General features: G+C 39.0%; 1 protein-coding gene across 2 annotated transcripts in view; it reads right to left on the bottom strand.

Moving 5' to 3' along the window:
- Nucleotides 1-21,130, bottom strand: part of Rab3gap1 (RAB3 GTPase activating protein catalytic subunit 1) — a 63,516-nt gene that overhangs the window by 28,263 nt on the left and 14,123 nt on the right. For both annotated transcript variants that reach the window (XM_052736808.1, XM_052736809.1), the window contains exons 4-10: nt 18,882-19,014; nt 17,098-17,176; nt 11,437-11,556; nt 9,129-9,294; nt 6,157-6,256; nt 3,741-3,822; nt 1,628-1,696 (exon numbers count right to left, since the gene is read on the bottom strand). In XM_052736808.1, coding sequence (XP_052592768.1) covers nt 1,628-1,696; nt 3,741-3,822; nt 6,157-6,256; nt 9,129-9,294; nt 11,437-11,556; nt 17,098-17,176; nt 18,882-19,014 — 749 coding nt within the window. The remainder of the gene's footprint in view (nt 1-1,627; nt 1,697-3,740; nt 3,823-6,156; nt 6,257-9,128; nt 9,295-11,436; nt 11,557-17,097; nt 17,177-18,881; nt 19,015-21,130) is intronic.

Genomic DNA, 21,130 nt, shown 5'->3' with positions numbered 1-21,130 from the left:
ACAAGTATGCACAATTGTCCTTTTTAGATTTATTTTTCCTAGTCCCTGTGTAATCACCTTTTTAGTGTAGTATCACTGCTAACAAAAATAGGGACTAAAACCTTTTTTTTTTAAAAGATTTATTTATTTATTATGTACACAGTGTTCTGCCTGCATGTTTGGTGAATGCCAGAAGAGGAGACCAGATCTCATTATAGATGATTGTAAGCCACCATGTGGTTGCTAAGAGTTGAACTCAGGACCTCTGGAAGAGCAGCCAGTGCTCTTAACCTCTGAGCCATCTCTCCAGCCCGGGACTACAAGTCTTGGACAAAACTGAAAGCATCCTGTTCCTTAAATATACTACAGAGGACCTACTCAATGAAGTACTATGCACAATGTTTTTTAAAAAATTCATGACCAGCAAGATGGCAGGAAAAGGTACTTGCCACCAAACCTGACGCCCTGATGTTAACCTCCAGGGCCCATATGGCAGGAAGAGACAACCCACAGTTACTCTCTGATTTCCACACTTGCACTGTGGTACAAACACCACAAAAGACATAAGGTACTAAAAGAATAAAGCAAATCGATAAATTTAAACTTTAACAACAACTACACTAAAGTTCAGTGGGCCCTTGAAAACTATGCCTTCATTTTCTTCTTTACACCTAACTGTTTAAGTGAGAACATTCATGTTGTTACTTTTACCATCAACAAATACAATGAGTTTCCTTTAACTGTAAAAAGAGAAAGTGTCTATTTCTCACTGTTTTGCACCCAGAATAAAAAGCAACTAAAATGTTTTTTTTTTTTTCTTTCACTATATTCCTAGCTTTGCTGAAATGTTCAAGTTGTTCCCTCTACACAGAACAGGGCATAGTTATTTTCTTACTTAGAACACTCAGTGATCAAATATCCAGGCCAGCAAAATGCTAAAAGTCTTGACAACCTGAATTTGATCCCTGGAACCCAGAGTGGAAAGAAAGAACTGACTCCTCAAAGTTGTTCTCTGAGCTCCATACATGTGCCATAACATGTGTGTGCCTATGCACAGTCATCATACACACACAACAACAAATCATATACATCTGTATACTCATTACTTCTTTTTCAATTTATTCACTTTTCATGTGCATTGGTGTTGTACCTGAATATATGTCTGTGTGAGGGTGCCAGATCCCCTAGAACTACAGTTACAGACAGCTGTGAGCTGCCATACAGGTGCTGGTAATTGAACCCAGGTCCTCAAAGAGCAGCCAGTACTCTTAACCGCTAGGCCATCTCTCCAGCCCCCTCCCTACTTCTTAGAAGCAGTTCATGAATTTTTGTGTGTGTGTGCTGAGTGTGAAATCACACAGTGGGCAAGTACTCTACCACTGAGCTATACTCCAGCCCCACAATGATTCTTAAAAGCTAAGTTGAGTTCAAAAGAATTACACAATAAATGGTAGAGACCACTATGCTACAACAGTAAGATTCAAACAGTTCACTCCCCTGAATTAAGGAACACCTTTCCAAAGCAGCATCTTAAAAACTCATCTCTAAATCCACACAAACAGGTCTAAACACTGATCTTTCAAGAAATAAAAACTTGTTCCAAGACTTGGTGGTTAATTTATTAGAAGCAAGTTCTTAACATACTTACGAATAAACATCATTGTCCACAATGATCCCTTCTGTCAGATGAGGCCATGTCGTTGCTAAATGGAGTTCGCTAAAATTAAAAAAAATTAAAAACATAAAATACATCCAAAAGATTTGTATGTCCTCTGACCCAGTAATTCTATTTCTAGAAATGTGTCCTAAACGACTAAAGATGTATGTAAAGTGGTGTATGCAATGGTTGTCAGGGGAGGGAGACATTTTCTTCAGTGGTGCATAATCTCTGGTGAGTTGCCTATAACTCTTGTAAATAATCCTTCACCTACACGCACACCTATGCTCCTGTGAACAACTCACTGAGTCACCAAAAGTAAAAGGTAAGATAAAAGTAATGAAAGAGGAAAGGGTACTAGTTAGGGGAGGAAGGGATCCTCAGGAATGGGAGGAGATAAGAGGGTAATGGGAGAGGTGAATATAATCAAAAGACATAAATCTATGAAACCCACTATGTATAATTAATATAAGCTAATAAAAACTCCTAGGAGAACTTTTAAAAAGTGGCGTTATGCATAATAAACTGAAAACAACTAGTTTAAGAAAGGAAAGCATATCCATATGAAGTTGTCTTATGGATATAAAATGTTACATTATACAGTAAACAAAACATATAAGCAAGAGCCAGGCATGGTGGTGGCTCACGCTTTTAATCCCAGCACTCGGGAGGCAGAAGCAGGAAGATCTCACTGAGTTCGAGAACAGCCTGGTCTACAGAGCGAGTTTTAGGACAGCTAGGGCTGTTACACAGTGAAACCCCGTCTCAAAAAACCAAAACCAAACAAACAAACAAGTAAAATGTCCATCAGTTGATGAATGGATAAACAAAAATGTGATATATAGTAAGCATAAAGCATATCCACATAATGGCATATTTAGAAAGGATTTCTTTTTAAAGTAACTGCTTCATGCTGTAACATAGATGAGCCTCTGTAGCCCTCCCTCATCTCCACCCCCAGGCCTACCTCCATACTCTGCCAGCCCCAAACCAGCTTATTCACTAAGTACTCAGGGCAGGGTAAGTGGTCCCTTCCTTCCTAGTCCTCCTGTCTGCTGCTTCTCAACATCACAGATCCAGCTACAACCCAAGGCCCTGGAGCCTGCTCTGTCTGTGAGGCACTTTAGCCTGCTGAGTCGCCCCTTCCCTCTCCCATCCTTCCCAAGGGCCGAGGCCCAGAGCAGTGGTGCCGGAGTTTGCCTGGTCCAGTTAAACAGTGTGGACACCAGCGTTATCCACCTAGCTCTAGTCACAAAGCTCCTACACTGGCCCAGACTAAAGCAGGCCAGATCCTCACATCAGACACACAAGCAAACAAGTCCACATGCCCAGGTTACATCACAAAAATAAACACAACATGGATGGCTAAGACAGCATGTTTCCCATGAAACCCACTACTCCAACAAAAATGTTTGCTGATGAGAATTACCCAGATAAACCCCTGGACACAGGAACAATCACAAACTTTATCACAGAATTCAAGTAGTTTAAAAGACATGAGAAAACACATATAAATAATACAAATTTTAAAAGAACAGTTTCTCTCTGAGGTATTAAAAATGTTTTAGATTTATATACTGATGATGGCTGCACAAATCGCTAATAAAAGCCACCAAACTATACACTTTGAAGTGCTGAACTTCATGGTAGATGAATTTTCTCAATTATGAAAAACATCATGTTACAGAGATGAGATGGCAAACTTTTCATGCAAAAGCCAAAGAACAAATATTTTGGTGTTCTGAGCCATGTACAGTCTGCTATCTTCTTGTGTGGTTTTTTAATGCAAACTTTTAAAAATGTAAAACCTATTATGAGCCACACAAAAACAGATACTGGCCAGCTATGGCCCCTAAGCCACAGACACTGAAGCCAAGGCTTGTGCATGCTCTGCAGGCACTCTACCACTAAGCCACATCCCAGGCCAGTCTGCTAAACCTTAGGAAGAGTTCTCATGTGAAGTTACAAACTAAAGAGAGCCAGGCTAGTTATTTCTAGCATTAATTACTTCAACAGCCTACAGTGTCATAAAATGAACATCAGTATAAACTTAAAAAGCAAAATAATCCTGTAATTTAATAAAGTAAAAGGCTGAAATTCTCACCTGATAGGATCTTCACAGGCACCAAACGGCAACTTGCCAAACTCCAGGCCTCCAACTTCTCCTCCCACAAGGGCATCGATATCTAAACAAGGGAAAAATGTATTCCTTTATTTGGCAAAAAATAGAAATAAACACTACACAGTGAATTCCAGGCCAGTCAGAACTACACAGATCTTGCCTTGGGGGGTGGGAAAAGACTAAGTTAACCCTTTCAGAAGGTAACAGCTTTGAGGTGCCTATGACAGTGCTGACAGCAAGTTAGAAAAGAAAAGGCTAAGAGATTATACAGACTCCAGCCTCCCAGGGGTGTTAATATCTTTATCCACACTTTAAAAATCTGGCAACAGAACATCATAAAGCACCTAATTAGCTATCAGAATTATAATGTAAGAGTCTAGCCTACCTCACACATGCTAAGTCTATACTCTCTCAAAGGTTCTACCTTGGGAAAGATTTAAACTGATGAGTACAGTAGCCGTGGAAAAAGGAACAGAAGAAGAATGGAAACTTGTCAGGAGAAGCAGATTATAAACCACCCAGTGGTCCTGCTGTGTGGAAACCAATAGCTTAGCTCTTGCGTCCCCTTTGCTGTAGTTTAGATGTAGCTCTTTCGCTACACATTAGAGTTCTAAGTTACTCAATGTATAAAAACAGTAGTGGTACACATAACTGCCAAAAGCTGACTATGTATAATAGTAATTTCAGTATTATCTCTAACCTAGCAATTATTCTGAATCTTATAGCCAAAGAGTTAGAACAAAATAAACCATGAAAAATATTATTTTGATTTCTTGGAGGCAATACACTTGAAAAAAATGTTTTTAGGCTAGAAATTTATTAATACATGGGTGTGGTGGCTCATACCTAAATCTCAGCATTTGGGGTGCTGAGGCAGGAGCATAAGTTCAATGCCAGCCTGGGCTAAAAAGTCAGTACCTGGCCAGTCAGAAATTCACACAGCAAGATCCTGTCTCAAAAAGAGTGGGTGGGAGGAGGGTAGGGTGATAAGCCTTCTAGTTACTTAACAAATCTTTATTTCTTATTAAATGTGTCTGAAATATAAATGCCCTCACAGATCTGGCCTACAGGAGACCCTGTCTTTAAAAATGGAGTGGGGCTGGGCTGACAGCTCAATAAACAAAGTGCTGGCTGTGCCTACATAAGGACTTGAGTTTGAGCAATACAGACGTAAAGCTGGGCACAATGGTGGTGGACACTTGTAACCAACTGGAGGGGGAAGTCCGGCAGATCCCGAGGGCTTGCTGGCCAGCCGCCCGTCTAGCCAAAACCATGAGCTCCAAGTTCAGTGAGAGACCCTGTCTCAATAAGGAGACAAGATGAAAAAGGGCTGTCTGGGGGACAAGGCATGGAGAGGACTAGGGGTCCTGCACTCTCAGCAGTAAGGACTGTAGAGTGGGTTTCCAAGAGAGCCCCCTTTAGGGCCCAGACCCAGAAAATCCCATGCAGGGTGCCCTGCAGCTGGAAGAAGGAATTTGGAGCTGATTTTGGTCACACACTATGGCACATGCATGCCTACACATATATACATAACATTAAATATTTTTAAAAGGAATGCTATGAACAATTAATTATATCCAACAAATTAAGCAGGAAAAAAAAAACCCTACGATTAGGTTCTATGCCCTTCTGGTTGAGTTTTTCTAGAATTTAGGTGATGCTTTGTTCATATCTGAGTCCTTGGTATGGCCTGGGATACTACAGGCTAATAACTAATGAATTAATTAATCAATGAACAGCCAAGAAAGTATTTCTGATGACATTTTACTAAGTCCATATTAAATATTCTACAATCTTCTTCCATAAGACTATATACAAACTTATTTTTCTTCCCCCCCCCCCAATACTCATGGCAGTGGTTCTCAGCCTTCCTAATGCTGTGACCCTTTAATATAGTTCCTCATGTTATGATGACCCCCCAACTACATTATTTTCATTTCTATTTCATAACTGTAAATTTGCTACTGTTATGAATCATAATGTAAATATCTGTGTTTTCTTATGGTCTTAGGTGAACCCTGTGAAAGGATCATTTGATCCTCAAGGGGCCTAAGGTTTCTACATTACTGTTTTCAGCTTATGGGGGTGGTTTCTCTTAATACTCTAAAAAAGGTATTTTAATTACTCAGTATATGGTAATGCATGCACACAGTGTTGCATCACAGGGGATGCTTTATATTTCACAGACAGATTGTCAAATATAAAATAACAGTCTCTAAAAGACATGAGAACTTTTCTTTAGGAGAAAAAAATTACACAGACAAAAATATCAGCATTAACATTTACAGTGAGTACAGGTATTTCTAGACTGAAGCACCATTAGATAATTTTAATTTCTTAATACATGTTCTTTTCAATTTATATTCAATAGGTTAAACAGAGTTCCAAATGTTCTCACCTGGTGGCTGCTGAGGCCAAAAGTACTGCTGCCAATCCTGAAGCACATACGTGAATCGAATAGCAATGCTAACTGGAGGCAATGGAGTCAAAGGGCAGCCCTAGAAACACATGCAAGACAACAGCATGTAAATGTTTTAGCCTGTGTTCTAAAAACTTCAGCACCAACATTTCAAAGTTATGGAACACTCCCCTTAAGAAACCAGAATTTAACTAGCCGGGCGGTGGTGGCGCACGCCTTTAATCCCAGCACTCGGGAGGCAGAGCCAGGCGGATCTCTGTGAGTTCGAGACCAGCCTGGACTACCAAGTGAGTTCCAGGAAAGGCGCAAAGCTACACAGAGAAACCCTGTCTCGAAAAACCAAAAAAAAAAAAAAAAAAGAAACCAGAATTTAAATTTACAGTGTCAGACAACAGCTGTAGAGGTGAACCACGAGAAGGAAAACTAAGACTGAACTAGTAGTGTGTAACTTTGAGCATGGTGTACACCTTTAATCATAGCACTCAAGAAGTAGAGGCAGACAGATCTCTGCGAGATCAAGGTCTAATGGTCTACACAGCAAGTAAATAAATTAATATACAGATTTTTAGGCCAGGCAATGGTGGCACAAGCCTTTAAACCCAGCACTCAGGAGGCAGCAGCAGGAAGATGTCTGAGTTTGAGCCAGTCTGGTCTACAGAGTGAGTTCCAGGACAGGCAGAGCTATTGTACAGAGAAACCCTGTCTCAAAAAGAAAAAAAAGAAAAAAGGGAAAAGACTGCAATCCCAACTGACACATCTATGCAACCCCTACATCTAAGGCTCAGAGAGCATCATGGAAAAGGGGGTGGACAGATTGTAAGTCAGATCTTTGAATGTTTGTATGCATATAAGTAAGGGGTTGCAGGAGTAGGTGTAGCCTATGACACTAGATAGGGAACTGCTCAGGGAACAAGAGCTGTTGAGACGGGGGAGGGCAGCGTGTCTTCTATGACACTAAAGTGGAAAGGGGGCTGTTGGAGGTAGAGGAGCACGAGGAAGGGGAGAAGCAGGAAAGGCAATTTAAAAACACACCCACAATGAAAAGTAACTCTTTTTACGCTAATAAACTTTTTATGGAAAGAAAACAAAAAGGAAGAGACTACAGAAAGGGACAGCAGTGGCAAGTGTCAGACCTTGTTCTAAAAACTGGAAAAGTCAGCTCTGTGAAGAGTCACTATTATTTGGCTGTATATCTGTAGAGCAAGAGTTCTGTAATTTCTGCATACTTTTTCCACAAATGTTTTCATCTGATTAAAAAGCTATATAGGTTAAAAAAAATTAAGCCACTGTGTTCTTATAGTCCCAGGGAATTCCAGGCCAGCCCAGGCAATACAGTGAGACCCCATGTCAAAAACCAAAGAAACAAACACAAAGGTCTAAAAACAATTCCAGGGAACAATTACTTTAAAATAAAGTGCTTACACTACTACCAGAAAGGAAAAATACTAAGTCCCATTAAGCAAAATGATCTTCAACTTGGTTATAAAACAAAATTGTGTGTGTGTGTGTGTGTGTGTGTGTGTGTGTGTGTGTGTGTGTGTGTGTATTGTCTGCATGCCTAACTATGAGCCATGTGCATAAAGTACTTAGAGACCAGAAGAGGGCTCAGATTCTCTGGAACTGCAGTAACAGATGGCTTTAAGCTCTGTGTGTGTGTGTGTGTGTGTGTGTGTGTGTGTGTGTGTGTGTGTGTGTGTGTGTGTGTTCGGAGTAAAATCTGGGTCCTTTAGAAAAGCAGACAATGCCCTTAACTGCTGAACCATCTCTCTAGCCCCTAAAATACAATTTTTTACTATCCATTTCAGACACTGAATGTTATAGAGAGTAGTATTCTTTTTAAAGTTCATCAGTACATTTCAGGAAAATGATATCTTTCTCTTTAACTAAAATGGAAGTCAAAATCAGGTTTCAATATTTAACCATGATAACTCACACGAAAGCTTATATTAAATAAATGAGTTAGCAAAAGAAGGCCTAGAACTATCCTTAAGTTCTCTAGCAATAATAAAAATTCAATGACCCTGACTTCTCTTCCTGTTGAGCCTACATTAAGCCCAAGAGCAGGTTATGCAAGACTGCCATCTCGTGACAGTGTTTTGCTATTTACTAAAAAAAATAAAATAAATTTGCTTTTGCTGTTGGGGAGATAGCTCAGCAGTTAAGAGCACTTTCTGTTTCTCTTATACAAGACTCATGTTTAGTTCCCAGAACCTACATGGTGGCTCACAACCATCTGTAACTCCAATGCCCACTCTGGTTTTAGGCACCAGGTACACACATGGTACACAGACATACACATAGGCAAAACACTCATACGCATTCCTTCCATTGGAGAGGAAGTGCACACATGCGCCATTATGCACTGGCAAAGGCCAGAGGACAACTTAGTGGATTCGGCTTTCTTCTTCTACCATGTGAGTCCTGGGGCTCATGCCTGGCAGCAAGCACCTTCACCAGCTGAGTCATCTTGCTGGCCAATGTCTTTATAGAATACCATGGATATATTCGGTATACCTAATTAGCCCTGCAGCTTTCAGCCACAGCACAGATATTAAACCTAAAGATTAAGAGGATGAAGACTCGGGGGGGAAAAAAAGTATTTTGAAAAAACAGAAAAGGGCTATTCAGCATCCTACAAACTCAGACTCAAGATGCTCAAAGGCAATGTCTCACACAAGCAGCTACCTGAAGCTTACTAAACTGATGGACCATCAAAACTATTCCTATAGAAGAACAGAATCAGTGAATGTTAACCGACCATACAAAAAAAAAAAGGGCAGGTCCTTTATTATTTTCGTTAAATGTACACAGTAACACATAATCTATCAGTTTTCTTATAATTCATTACATTATTGATATAAGAAGGTATAAGATATTCTATATGCTCAAATTACCAAACTGCTACTTTTATCTGGATCCCAAATAAGACTGAAATACCAATAGCAACTCACAATCTTTGATTTGAAGATGTCCAGCAGGCCTGACAGGTGAGTGTACTGACTTGGTACTTTTCGAAGATGAACCATTTCAAAGTCAGTTCGAACACCAGGACCTTGACATTCTCCCATGTACATCCTTCTCCATTTGTGATGTATTTGTACAAACAATGGTACTTGGCTATAGGACATGGATAAAAAAGAACAGAAATCAAGCTCATTAAACAGTAAATAATCCTAAACCTCAAAACTGTTCCTGTTACTTTAGTTGCAAATATTTAAAAATACTCAATAAAGAAAACTTCTAAGTCACAGTTTCTCATTTATAACAAAGATACACTGAGTTCCTCCTCTTCTTATTCTCACTAGCATTTGAGCAAGGAAACTGTCTTAAACCAACTTTGTGGTGAAATACTTTTTACTTTATCATTTAATGGTAGGTGGTGCTGATTCTCACTATTCACAGATTTCTGCTTCTGGAAATCAGCCCATTCACTAAAATTTTATCTGTAACCCCCAAATCAATACTAGTAAGTACTGAGTTACTTGCAGAAATGCAGAGCAGCAAGAATCATGTATCTAAAGTATGTTTCCAGATGAACTCAAACTAGGTAATGATATGCCTTCCTGTTTCAACTCTCAGACTTTAAGTGTCCTTTCATGATCTAGGTGGAGCTGAAGGCAATCTTTCTAAGTGCCAGAAGGGTGTAATGTGTCTTACAGACAGATTACATGCATAAGATATGCTTCATTCAAACATGGATTACACACTTTCATGAGCTGGCTGTGAGCTCAATCTTAGTGAATCAACAATACATATTCGTATATAAGAGCATAAAATGGGATCTTTAAACAGAAACATACATGAAACAAGATCATAAAGTATACAGCTGATAAGAATATGACCAAAAGCTCACAAGAACCTATGCATTTCCCCCTAGGAACAATGGTTGATGTAATACGACATCTACAGTATTTATTGAACACAAATACAGTAAATAACGAAGAACAGGCTATAAAATGCATTCTCAAGTTAATATTGCTACATTGGTAAATACTCCAGCTTTGCCAGGTTTTCTTTAAGAGAGGAAGGGGCTAGAAAGATGGTTCCACCATTGAAAGCTAGGCTTACACTACCAAATACTTAAAAAAATTAGAGGTCCAAATTATTTCTTAGGGCACTTAGGTTACTCTACTACATTAATTTTTCTGTTAGTAAATTTACGTTTAGTTTCTTGGTCTATCTGATATGCAAAGGAAATACAACTAAAAACAGCAGAATATGGATAGAGCTAACATCATGTTCTTTACTACTTACACCTAAGAATAGGGAAGTGCTGAGCATGGTGGTACAGTACATACATTCTAATCCAAGTACTGAAGGGAGGAAGAGGCAAGGCAGATCTCTGTGAGTTCAAGGCTGGCCTGGTCAGTGTTCCAGATCAGACAGGCCTACACAGTGAGACTCTGTCTCAAAGAAAAAAAAAGAGAAGCGAGGGGGTGCCATAAAAATACATAAAAAACGACAGGCGGTGGTGGCACACACCTTTAATCCCAGCACTCGGGAGGCAGAGGCAGGCGGATCTCTGTGAGTTCGAGGCCAGCCTGGGCTACAGAGTGAGTTCCAGGATAGGCACGAATGCTACACAAAGAAACCCTGTCTCGAAAAACAAACAAGCAAAAAAATACAACATAAAAATAATTCTTTGACAAATTAATCCCAAATCAGGCAGTGGTGTGGTGCACATCTTTAATTCCAGCACTCAGGAGGCAGAAGCAGGCAGATCTCTCTAAGTTAGAGGCCAGGCTGGTCTACAAAGCAAGTTCCTGGACAGCCAGAGCTGTCACACAGAGAAACCCTGTCTCAAAAAAAAAAACCACACATAAAAAAAGTCAATCCCAAAATAATATCTAATATTATATAAATTTTAAAATTAGATTTTGCAGCAAATTCTTCCTTCATTTGAAATATACAAAGAATATTGTATTTTTTTAGAAATGACCCAAGAATATTTTACTAATTAATTATATTCCTTTTGGGGGTTTTGGTTTGTTATTTTTCTTGAGACAAGGTTTCACTATGCAGTCCAGGCTGGCCTTGAATTTATGATCCTCTTGCCCAAGCCTCTGGAGTGTCGGAATTAAAGCGTTGCTCCACCATGCACAGCTTTAATCTCATCCTCTCATACCAAATTCTAGCATAATAATATGCAAGGGTAGGCACTAAATTCTTTATTATAGGAAAAAAGTAACATTTAATAAACATTTACCTTCCTAAATTATATCACTAAAATTATTTTAACTTATTTTCAAGTGTACCTACCAGCCAGTGTTTCCCAGAGCAATAGAAATGGAACTAAGGAGGAGGTTGCACTTGGACTCACTGAGAACCGCATCACTGTGTGCAGCAGGAGCAATCACCACAAACTCGCGCAGGCCATACCTTCAAGAGAGAATCACCCAGTAAGGACACCCATAATTTGGAAAATATGAGCAGTTTCCCCACGGAAAATTTAAGCCAAATTTGTACTACCAGAATTTTCATTTTCCCCTCTTCCTACCCCACATGGCAACCGGATGCATATACATTTGAATCTTTAAAAAAACCAAATCAGTGTGGTGTGTGTGTGGTCATGACTATGCCACAATGCACACATGAAGGGTTTTTCTGTGTAACTTCTAGAAGTCAGATCTCTTTGATCGGGTTCCAGGGATTGAACCTGGTTGTCAGGCTTATGCCTCAAGCGTTTTTACCTGCTGAGTCCTCTTGCCATGGTTCCCACATGAATTTCTTTTTCATTTTTCTCCTTGGAGGTTCAGGGTCAAAAACAGGGTCTCATGCTTGCTAGGTAACTACTCTACCACTGAGCTAACTCAGGCCCTGAGTTTTCTTTAAGAAGCTGTTGCATCTTCTTCAGCCCCTCTATTCATTATAAGTGAAGTCACTTGTTGAAATTATAGTAACTGCTAAGTAACATTTTTTGTCTAAAAAATTCACTTTACAAGGCCAGCAAAAAGACTCTTGTCACACAAGCCTGGAACCTAAGTCCAATCCCAGAACCCACATAAAAGTAAAGGAAAACACTAACTCCACAAAGCTTTCCTATGACATCCACAAGTATGCCACGGCAAATGTCACACACACACACACACACACACACACACACACACACACACACACACAAAACATACCACACACACACAATAAAACTTCAGTTTATAATAGGAAAGAATAAGTGAAATCACACCTAAAATAACTGATGGTATAATGTACAGCAATGTAGAAAATAAGTTAGATAGACGACATAAATGGTAGGAAAATAATTGCCAGTCCTGATATATATGTACTGTTTAAAATGAGACAGACACGGTTACAAAGTATCTTAAAAAATTTCTTGCCAGGTGGTGGTGGCAGCGGCGGCGCACACCTTTAATTCCAGCACTCGGGAGGCAGAGCCAGGCGGATCTCTGTGAGTTGGAGGCCAGCTTGTTCTACAGAGTGAGATCCAGGACAGGCACCAAAACTACACAGAGAAACCCTGTCTCGGAAAAAAAAAAAAAAAAAAAAAAAAAAAAAGATTTCTTGTATGCCTTTATTCAAGAACACATATTAGACAAAGGTTATAAAATTATTAGATTATGGCTTCCTTTTGTGATTCTAACCACAACAATGACATTTTCTCATTTAGTTGCCAAGTCATTTAAGCCACAAATTTGCTGCTTGTGTGTCTCTCTGTGTGTATGAGTGATTTGCCTGCATGTGTATCTATGTACCACATGCAGGCCTGGTGCCAACACAGGCCAGAAGAGGGTGTTGGATCCCCTGGAACTGGAGTTGTGGATAGTTGTGAGCTGCCTGTGGGTGCTGGGAACCAAACCCAGTTCCTCCTAATAGCTAAGCTACTGCTCCAGCCCCTGCTGCCTAACTTTTAAAAAATAGTAATTATTTAAGGCCAAGTTGGTGACTGTTTCTACCTAACAACAACTCATTTCCTCAGTACTCTTAAATGTATTAAGAATATTTCAGCTGGGTGGTGGCGCACACCTTTAATCCCAGTGCACGGGGGCAGAGGCAGGCAGATCTCTGTGAGTTCCAGGACAGCCAGAGCTGTTACACAGAGAAACCTTGTCTCGAAATACCAAGAAAACAAAAACAAAGAGTATTTAATAATTTTTAGTTAATTTTTAAATAAAGAAGATAATTTATAAGAGAAATTTCTCATACTTACTTGCCCATTTTATGTTAGTCTCTGCGTGTGTAGTTATACATGCTGATTTATCAAACTTTCTCAAGAAATCCCTTGGAGTGCAGTATATAAAAACTCTCCTTAAAGTCTAATTCACACTCTGTTCACTATTTAGATGCTGCTATGACTCTGATAGTTTGTAGGTTTCATGAGCAAAATTTATCTCACTCCTCAGCTCACCTTCACCCTCTGACCCATGAAATCAAGATTCATCATGTGGAGGCGGCAGCAGCAGGCAACTAAAAGAACCCAGGATGTGAATGAATTATCCTTGGGTTTCTTGGTTGTTCTTCTAGAAATGTTTCGTCTGTTCCTGACTTTCATGGACCAATCTCTACTGACCATTTCTGCTCCCATGTTGCTGGTGTTGAAATAACTTAAAGGGTGAATTCTAGAAATTCATCTGTACAGTACATTCATGGAAGTTAAGTTCCTGAATAACAAGAACCACCATTGCCTTTCTGACACTGATATCTGCTGCCAAATAACCCTTTGTTTTAATAAACTGTTGTCTGCTTGAGTAAAGGGCAATGCTTGAGTATATCTGCAATGTCTTCTATTCCCATACATTGTTTTCTGTGTGAAACGCCACACACACACACACACACACACACACATACACACACACACACACCCCTGTGTATGCACCATCATTAAATATCCAAATATTTTCTTAAGGAGTTAGCTTAAATATCAACTGATAACCTGCATTAAACATATACCCTTCTCTGAATTTTTAGCATCTTTTTTCCTATCATCATGATCTGTAAAGCTGTCAAAATAACTCACTGGTTTAAATTTCCTCACAAGCTCTACTTGAGACTCAGAACCATTCTCTCACCAAGTCAACAAACACTAGTGGAGGCATTAAAGAGAGAGAAAGAACGTGTGCAAAAACTACCAACAACAAAAAGTAAACAACTAAGTTTTTCTATTTTCTTTTGACAGAGTCTTACTGTGTATCACTGGCTGGCCTAGAACTCACAAAGATCTGCCTCGTAGTGCCAGAATGAAAGGCGCACACACCCTGGCCAGCTAGCCAACTGTATTTAAAAATGAACAAAGGATCTGGACAGCTACCATCTCCCAAAAGGTTACACAAATGGTTTTAAAAAAAAATCACATGAAATGATGATGAATATCAGTAGTTATCAGGACGCACATAAATCAGAGAGTCAGAGAGTCATCATGAGACAGTACTTCACAATCATTAGGATGCTATTACCAAGTAAAAAGGATGAAGAAAAGCTGAATTCTGGTTTTAACGGTGGGAATAGAATGCAGTGAAGCTGCTGTGAAGAACAGTATAGAAGTCTTCTTCTGGTCTATACAGCAAGTTCTAGGCCAGCCAGGACTACACAGTAAAAGCCCAGCTCAAGAATGACAATAAAATGTTTTCAATTAAAAATGAACTACCACTCATCCTAGCAATCCCAATTCTGGGTACAGATCAAAAAGAACAAAAACAGGCATTCCTGTTCAAGCCATCCAAACAAAGAAACAACCTGAATGTCCATAAACACCTTGAGCCAACACAAAATACAATGGACTACATCATACAATGGAATAGTAGCCCTTAAAACAGACTGAAAGCACATAAATGAACCTTGAAAACACAATACGCCAGTAAGTCACAAAAGGATAAATACTCCACTTTTATGAGTTACTAAAAGGATTAAAATTCATACAGATGGGAAATAAATACTGGTTTACCAAAGCTTATGGAAGGAATGCCAGTTGACTAATGGCTACGGGGGGGGGGGGGGGGGGGGGCATTTCATATTCTAACCAAAACAGCCTGTCTTACTCTCATGTGTCCTTGAGGATTAGGGTGCATTATCAGTTCTTCTAAGAAACATTTTCCTGACTTGATCTACGTGCATTAGAGGGATAGACCCTCCATCAAATCTGTAGTACACTTGTCACACAGTGGGGCCACTGCCTTTCTCCTTACTAAAGCCATAGCTAGCTTACTGATTGTGGTGGTCTGATAGAAAACGGCCACTAAAGGGAGTGCCACTATTAGGAGGTGTGGCTTTGTTAGAATGGGTGTGGCCTTGTTGAAGGAAGTATATCATTGTAGAGGCGGGCTTTGAGGTCTCATATATGCTCAAGCCACACCCACTGTCTCAGTTCACTTCCGGTTGCCTGCAAGTCAACAGATGTAGGACTCACAGCTACTTCTCCAGCACCAAGTCTGCCTGCATGCCACCACAATGCACCATGATGATAATGGACTAAACTCTGAAAATGTAATGCATTCCAATTAAATGTTTTCCTTTATAAGAGTTGCCGCGGTCATGGTGTCTCTTCACAGCAATAGAAACCCTAACTAAGGCACTGATATAGGGAATATACTTTGGTATGACTCTGTCTGGCTCATCTAAGTATTTTAAAACAATGTTTTTTAAAGGAAAGAAAATACAGTAACATTTAATATGTTTAACTTTCAGATGCTTGGCTGTTGTTTTTCTAATTTTTAGGGAAGATGAAAGAGAAAAATCTCCAAGTAACTACCAGCGATATGGCAAACATTTTATAACAGGGTCTCTCCTGCTTCCACCCCACCAACACTAGGATTACAGGCATGTACTGCTACATCTGGTTTATGAGGTCCTATGGATCAAACTGAGAGTCTCACACATGGTAAGCAAGCACTCTACTTGTTGAGTTACGTTCCCTAGATAGTACTCTTTACTGTATCCCTTCAATATAAAGGTCAGAGACTTTATGAATGAGTAGCTGACAAAGATCAAAGAAATCCTTCAAATGTGAGATACCTCTTGCACTAAGGTATCACATTTACAGATACTTAGACATATAGGTTTTGATTTTATCATGTAACTTTTTAAAGTCAACATTTTACTTAAATTTACATAATGCACACTAAATCTTCTGTATTTAAGTGTTCTCTGCTGTTCATTAGAACTGAAATTAGGTATTGCTCTGGGTTATGAAGTGCAGTGTGCAAAAGAGCTCAGAGCAAGCCTGAGACAGCAGCACTGAGAGATGCCTATCAAGTTGGCTCTCGGTTAACATCTGGGAATCTGGATTTAGAGAGGGTTCTCATCATTCCCAGGTTGATAAAGACTTAGTGTGTCTAAATTCCTTGTGCAAATAATATGGTTTATGTTCTACACCTGTTGTCCTTTGAGGAGTCTGAATTTTGGTATACATTATGCAGACAGAGGATGCCTACTGACCAAGTCCTTTAAAGCTTTAACGAGTTAGCCCCTAAAAAGCCTTCCTGAGAGACAATGTTTCATATGTCGTCATCATTTGTTGCTGAGGGAACTGAGTACAACCCATAGGACCTTATCAGAAAACGCTCTTCCGAGCTTGATGTCTGCAGGGTTTTAACTCCTCTCTTCTTCCTCTGCTGACTGTGCTTTGCACCTGCTGCTATGATTAACAGCTCGAAGTGCAGCCAGACGCTGGTCATTTCAGCCCTCTAGTTCATCACTGAACCTACAGTTAGCCTTGGGGTCACCTTAAAACACACACTACCTGGTCATAGTGACACACACCTTTAATCCCACCACTTGGGAGGCAGAAGCAGGGGAATCTCTGTGAGTTTCAGGCCAGCCTGGTCTGCATAGAGTTTGAGGACAATCAGGGCTATGTAGAGAGACCCTGTCTCAAAGCAACAACAACAACAACACACACACACACACACACACACACACACACACACACACACACACACACGAAAACCTCTAAATAAAAAAGATACGTACCATCTTACCAGGCAATGTGCTCTTGGAGGAAAGTCATTATTCATACACAGCAAATCTTGCATTGACTGTGGAATAGCATCTATAGAAACATTTGATAATAAAAAGTATGTCCATTTAAACTTTAAATTTTAAAGCCATTTTATACATGCTTTGATGAAAGTTTGTCTTACTGGACTGCAGACTTGCAATTGCTAAAGATTTAGATTCCTATAAAATCCTTATCAGCTCTTAAAGGTAGCCTTTCTATTACCCAAGACCCTCCCCTCCCCCCCCTTTCTCTTTTGTTTTTTTGAGACAAGGTTTCTCTGTGTAGCTTCGGCTGTCCTGGAACTCTTGTAGCCCAGGCTGCCCTCAAACTCAGAGATCCACCTGTCTCTGCCTCCCGTGGGATTAAAGGCATGTACCACCACTGCCCCTAGACATCTTTAAAATTTTTTATAAAACCTTTCTCTACTCAGTTTCTCATTTCTAACCCATGTATCTTTAGCACTTACATTTTATTCCATAATCAGGCACTGATACAAATTATCATTATATATATATTCATAAATACATAATAAGTTTAAAACATTAAATAATATTTGCTTATAAAATGCATCCATAATTTCTTAGCAAATGTATATTTTTTACTAATATTCTAAAATAAATGGAAAAGCATCAACATTTTGAAATCCTGAATAACCAAAAAATAATGAAGAACTCCAAAACAATGAAAGTCAGCTCTCAATCTTCTGACTGTTGGTAATGTAGCTTTAAAATGTGTTAACTAATGTTTTACTTCTAACTCTTTCCATTTGTTTCAGTTTTGATCACAACCAAATAAAAAGGAAACTTCACAGTACACCAGCATAAGCAACAATGCCTTAACTACCTTCAATTCATTATCTTCTCTTACACCAACCCTCTTCATCTGCCATCTCAGAAACACTGTTCTGAAGCACCCTTACTATAGCAGCCTATCTCTAATATAAGGTCTTTCTTAAAATCAACAAAACTTATTTTGAACAGTTTCCTTCATTCATCAATATAACACTGGACTCTGCTACCCTTGGATTATTATCCAACAAAATACACACATTTCCTTCCTCTTCTATCTCTCAGAACAGATACTTATCTTCTGCTTGTTTTATTTTGCTCCGTATGTGTCTATCTGGTCAATGTTACCCCTCTCTAAATCTAAATCAGAAGTTATAGAGCTTTGTCGGTAGGAATATATTTAACAGAAAAGGTATCATGTGATGCCTACCTAGGAAAAGCAGACATTTCAGGCCCATACTTACAAATGATAACCTGCTTTGACCAAAAAATAAGTAACAAACATTGTGCTGAATTTATTTCAGAAAGACTATGACGGGTAAAGTTCTTCCATCTTATCTATGGTTTTGTTTTGCTTGAGTTTCCAACCAAATATGGTCCAATGACATTTAATGGTAAATTTAAAAAACAATTCATTTTAAATAACTTTTATTTATAACATATCACTATAATTGTTCTATTTTACTATTTACTTTGGCAATCTCTTATATGATAATTTATAAATTACACTTTGTCACAGATTTGTGTATTTGTAGAACATACTATATAGAAGGTTTGGTACTATAAATGGTTTCAAGTATCTTGGGATGAATCCCCTAAGACGAAAGGGGAACTACTGTGTTTGATTAGCGACTGAAATTCACAGTAGTTCTTCCTCTACTTCAGATGCAGTACTAGCTCGTAATCTACTTCAGATGCGGTAAAAACCATTTCCTGTGGATATTACTGAGTTATGAGAACTGACATACCCTCTGACTCTTCATCCTTTCCTTCTTTATCAGTGGACTCTTGGACAAGATAGTGATGAGTGACTGAAAACTTGAAGTCAGCAAAGGAAATTTCATCTGCTCTTTCTTCCCATGTGCCAGAAGTAAATATACCCTGCATTTAACAGCAGAATGGGAAAAAACAACTTATTCAAGTCATTACAGTGTTTACTATGCAGTGATTCCCCCCTTCTACTCACTAATCAGAAAGTCGCAATCTACAGTTGTCCTCTACATAATAAAGGCAAAAAAAAAAAAAAAAATCACAGTGGCTATTTAAAAAGAAGAGTCTTGGAGCCAAATGGAAAGAGAGAATTGACCAAGTTGTCCTCTAACCTCCACCTGCATACCACAGCATGAGCACACAGGAGCACATGCGCACATACAAGCACACACAAGCACACACACACAAACAAATAAATAAGTAAATAAATGTGATTTTAAAAAAATACTCCAGAGTATTAAATACCAAGTGACTTACAAAAACCCTAACTTTCAAATAATTTATGCCATGTTTGAAATCATGAATAAACAGAAAAATCTCATATTTGTTTATTTTAAAAAAAATTAGCCAACTAAATATAACCTGTTTAAACTGTGTGCTTTATGCAACACATAATGAAGCAAGGGATTAATCATGTATTCTGGGGAGACAATCAACATTTACTGAGAATATACCAGACAAGGAATGTGTTAGTGGTCCACATCTACATCAGGGCCAGAGAGAGATGGCTCAGCTGTTAAGAGCACTTGCTGCTGTGGCACAAGACCTGGGTTCAGTTCCCAACACCCACATAATGGCTCACACAACTGCCTCTAACTCTAGTTTCAGAGGACCCAACCTCATTTGGCCTCAGAAGCTCCAGGCAGATATATGGTACATGGACATACATGCAGGCACTCACACACACAAAACAATCTTAAAAAAAATTCACATCTTCTGCATGCAAGACTAAAAATAAACCAACAACAAAAGTTAAGATATGTTCAAGACCAGCCTAGGTTATTTAGTGTTAAGACAGCCTGGACTACAGAGTCAAACACTGCCTCAAAACACACACACAAAAAAAAACCCAAAACTCGTAGCAATAAAAATGTGATCGCCACCAGGCAGTGGTGGCACACGACTTTAATTCCAGAACTTTGGAGGCAGAAGCAGATGGATCTCTGTGAGTTCGAGGTGAGCCTAGTCTACAAAATGAGTTCCAGGACAGCCAGGACTACACAGAAAAACCCTGTCTTGAAAACAAAACAAATGTAATTGTTAAAATCCTCACAAAATTATTATGGTTTTAAGTTATTTTTATAAAAAATACTTCTATTGCATTTATTATAACAAAATGTAAACTATATCAAGCCAAGAAGGAAAACATAAGCCAAGACATCACTTAATAAAAATATTAATTTTTCATTATTTAAGGAATATTAGTTTCTGTAATCAAACCCACATACAAATTGCATGTTTATGAATAGCTAATATATAATATTTATGTTGCTTACAATAAGTTGTAGAGTAATTTCATTACATAAAACATTGCCAAAAGTAAGTGAGTAAAGAGTTTGGTCTAAGACATTTCTTAAGAATTAAGAAAGATCTTTTAAGGAGGGTAAAGGGGAATGCAGGATACAATGCAGCAAAGCACAATAACCCTACAGGTGCAGTAGTAGCACACAGGCCTTGGCAGTAACAACTGTTCTCTAACTGGACTTAAGACCCCCTCAACAAGAGGGAAACCATATCTGGTACTGGAAACCAAGCTGAGTACTCAAGTGTTAGAGAAGTTGTGGTTAGTGGAGGAGAACCTACAGTCACTAATTTACTAAACAGCATAATCCCTAACAATAATCTATTAACATTTGTCCTTATACCCACAGGTGAGTGTAGTCTTCACCCCTCATCAAGGAAATATCTCTTTGAAATGACGAAGAACATTACAATCAGTCGAAATGCAGAGCTGTGGAGCCCAGTCCTAGTGGATACATCTACAAAACACTCTCACATTTACGGTTCAGGGAAGATTGCAGAAGAGAAGGCAGAAAGGTTAAGAGCCAGGGGATCGAGGAGTTTGCTTTAAGATTGTGTTTCCTAATGATATCAGAAGCGACATCCAAAATAATCTCACCAACATGACTGCCCAAATGTGGGCTCAACAAGGACGACACCAATGAACATGCTACACTGGACAGGGAAAAGCCCACGAGGCCTCAACCATACACAAAGAACTTTAGGC

Source organism: Peromyscus californicus, unplaced genomic scaffold (genome assembly GCF_007827085.1).
Source record: "Peromyscus californicus insignis strain IS unplaced genomic scaffold, ASM782708v3 Scaffold_14__1_contigs__length_90479793_seg_2, whole genome shotgun sequence".
NCBI classification, from domain to species: Eukaryota; Metazoa; Chordata; class Mammalia; order Rodentia; family Cricetidae; genus Peromyscus; species Peromyscus californicus.
This window is presented reverse-complemented; position numbering and strand designations above follow the sequence as displayed.